Source organism: Poecilia reticulata, linkage group LG6, assembly GCF_000633615.1.
Source record: "Poecilia reticulata strain Guanapo linkage group LG6, Guppy_female_1.0+MT, whole genome shotgun sequence".
Taxonomy (NCBI): Eukaryota; Metazoa; Chordata; class Actinopteri; order Cyprinodontiformes; family Poeciliidae; genus Poecilia; species Poecilia reticulata.
Genome location: NC_024336.1, coordinates 30,295,404 through 30,298,279, shown reverse-complemented (window position 1 = coordinate 30,298,279; position 2,876 = coordinate 30,295,404). Strand labels below are relative to the sequence as shown.

Genomic DNA, 2,876 nt, shown 5'->3' with positions numbered 1-2,876 from the left:
GACTGACTGACTGATTGTTGGACTGACTGACTGACTGACTGACTGACCGATAAAGCAGCTCCTCTGTTTCTACCTAGCTTCCTGGCCTCCTCGCTCTTCCTCCTCTCCTCCTCGTACTCGGGGTCTTCCTCCTCGTTGGCCGACTGGTAGACGGTCTCGGCGTCGCTGTCCTCGTGCTCGTTGGGTCCGTGCAGGCAGTCCTTCAGCTGGCCCAGCTCCAGCTGCGCCTGCTCGTCCACCACCAGCGTGTATTTTACCGATTCGTAGCTCAGCCCGGCCGCCGCCTCGCTCTTCGGTCGGGTTCGGTCCAACTTAGCGTCCACTGTGTCTTCAGCTTTGTCCCCGCCTGCGCCCGTCTCTGCGGCGGTACGGTCCGTCTCTGGTTTGTCCTGAGACGTGCGTGGCGGGCGGTTCTGGACGGGCGCAGAGGGAGTCGGATCTCCTTCCCCGTCTTCTTCTCGGATGTCTGGGTTGGTTCTGCAGGACAGAGAGGGATGCAGCGGTCCAGGAGGGGGCCCCTCTGTGTCTGAACTCAGGGACATCCGGTTGGACCCCCCCTCACTGCTGGACCGGGACAGCGCAGCAGGGGGGTTCTCCTGGGTTCTGTCATGGTTTTGGCCTGAGAAAACAAATCAAAGTTGGTTAGGCCTGTCGCAATAATCAATATCAAATAATCACATGATTTATTGTTTTTCTTTTTTCTCTCTTTCAAAGTTTTTATTTTTTTACTTAAACAAGCTCCTATATCTTGCTAAAATGTTACGTTTAAGTTGTTTTTCTGATTTCAAATGTACTAAGATATTTGCACTAGAATCTAGACCAAAAATACTTTTAAGATTTTGTGTTTTTGCAGTGTATAAATGAAATGGTGCTGAAAAAAGAGATCCAGATCTCTTCCAATCTTAAATCAGCTCTTATTAATAATGATTTCCTTGTTATTCTTAACCACAGACACATTTTTTGGTCTGATGTCACTTTACAGAATTAACACTTGAGTCGCCTTTTTACCAAGTATTTTTTAAACTATTATTTGACTAATATCTTTGAAGGCTGCTTTTTACTTTCACTAGAATGAAGATATGTTGAAGTATTTCTACTCTTTCTTCAGTGAAACTTCTGGGTTTTCTACCCACTGGATGAAAAACAAACATGTTTCAACCCAGAAATTAACCCACCCCACACACACACACACACTTTTTATTGAAAGGAATTGATTTGGAAAAAAATTATTTGCCTGATTTTATTTTTTGTTACTTGAACTTTGTTACTGTGAGTTATTTTCATTCATGTCCTTAAAATACAAAGAATTTCCACGGAAATGTATATTTTGGTTTGATTATGTAATTTTTAAATATTAAATGGTTGATAATTTGATCAGTTACTCATTACTTGAGTAGATTTTCACCAAATACTTTTTTTCTCTTGAAAATGTCTCAGACGGCTACTTTTCCTTTTCTTGGGTAAAAACATGTTGAAGTTACTCTTTCTCTAGTTGTTAGTTTCTCTCTAAACTCTCTGGAGGTGCTGCCTGGCGTTTCCCACCTTGGTTCTGGCTCTTCTCCTGGTTCTGGCTCTTCTCCTGCCTCCTTGCTGCTACAGGTGTGCGTGGGACCACCATGGCAGGCAGGTAGACCTCCTGGTTGGACAGCTTGTTGTTGGACTTGATGCCTGCTCCTCCTCTGCTGCTCATCTTCGCTCCTCCTCTTCCTCTCCCCTCAGCAGGCCGGCCTCTCGGCCCGTTTACCTCCCTCTGCCTCTGATGTCCGTTCCTGTCTTTGTCCTTCGCCTTGTCCTCACACAGCCGTCCCCCTCTCCGGTCCGTCCCGTTGCTCCTGAGCTCTCCCAGGTTCTTCTCCTTCATCGCTCCTCTCCCTCCTCCTCCTCTCCCGCCTCCCCCGCTTCCTGCGGCTCTCCGCTGACTCCTCGGCGTGCTGCAGGGTTGCGTGGCTGCGGATGTCGTCCGTTCTCGTGGTCGGACCCGTGCGTCTGCGGCTGAGGCGGCAGCCTGCGCGTTGTTTCTGCTGTTGGAGGCGCCGACAGTGGGCGGTTTTGGTGCCGGCCGGCGCTGAGCTGTGGGCCGGACTTTGTTCTCTGGTTTTGGCTTGGCATCCTGAGGTGCTGGATCTCCTGAACGCAGAAAGAAAAAAAGAAAACATCAGATTATGTGTTACTCAACCTGCAGAACAGAAAACAGGCAGATTATACGTGTAGTAAGAAGATTAGTCTGGACCGGTGCTGCAGGAACTTTTGTTTTCTTTACAAACTCTTACTCAACTCTAAACTCTGAGGCTTAACAGCTTCCTGCCTGAGAGCCTGAAGGAAACAGCTAACAAAGAATCATTATCATTAATGTTGACCGGACTGTCGCTTGATCACAGCAATCATACAAAAGGTGCTGAAGTACTGTCCATGAAATAACCTGCCATCGCATCTGCAAAACACCCCTGGGTGCAACAAAAACCGCTGCAGTGTTTGTAGCACACTTGGCATGTTGGTTGTACCCTTGACATGTCGGTTGCACCCTTTGCAGGTTTGTTGCACACTTGGCATGATGGTTGCACCCTTAGCATGTTGGTTGTACCCTTGACATGTTGGTTGGACCCTTGGCATGTTGGTTGGACCCTTGGCATGATGGTTGCACCCTTGACATGTCGGTTGCACCCTTGGCATGTTGGTTGTACCCTTGGCATGATGGTTGTACCCTTGACATGTCGGTTGCACCCTTGGCATGTTGGTTGGACCCTTAGCAGGTTTGTTGCACACTTGGCATGATGGTAGTACCCTTTACATGATGGTTGCATCCTTGGCAAGTTGATTGCACCCTTTACATGATGGTTGTACCCTTTGCAGGTTTGTTGCACACTTGGCATGATGGT

At 48.1% G+C, this 2,876-nt stretch overlaps 1 protein-coding gene across 1 annotated transcript in view; it reads right to left on the bottom strand.

Annotated features, from left to right (window-relative positions):
• The window catches only part of LOC103466761 (C-Jun-amino-terminal kinase-interacting protein 1-like), a 17,803-nt gene that overhangs the window by 8,913 nt on the left and 6,014 nt on the right, over positions 1-2,876 (bottom strand). The window contains exons 3-4 of the mRNA XM_017305180.1: positions 1,543-2,127; positions 74-619 (exon numbers count right to left, since the gene is read on the bottom strand). Coding sequence (XP_017160669.1) covers positions 74-619; positions 1,543-2,127 — 1,131 coding nt within the window. The remainder of the gene's footprint in view (positions 1-73; positions 620-1,542; positions 2,128-2,876) is intronic.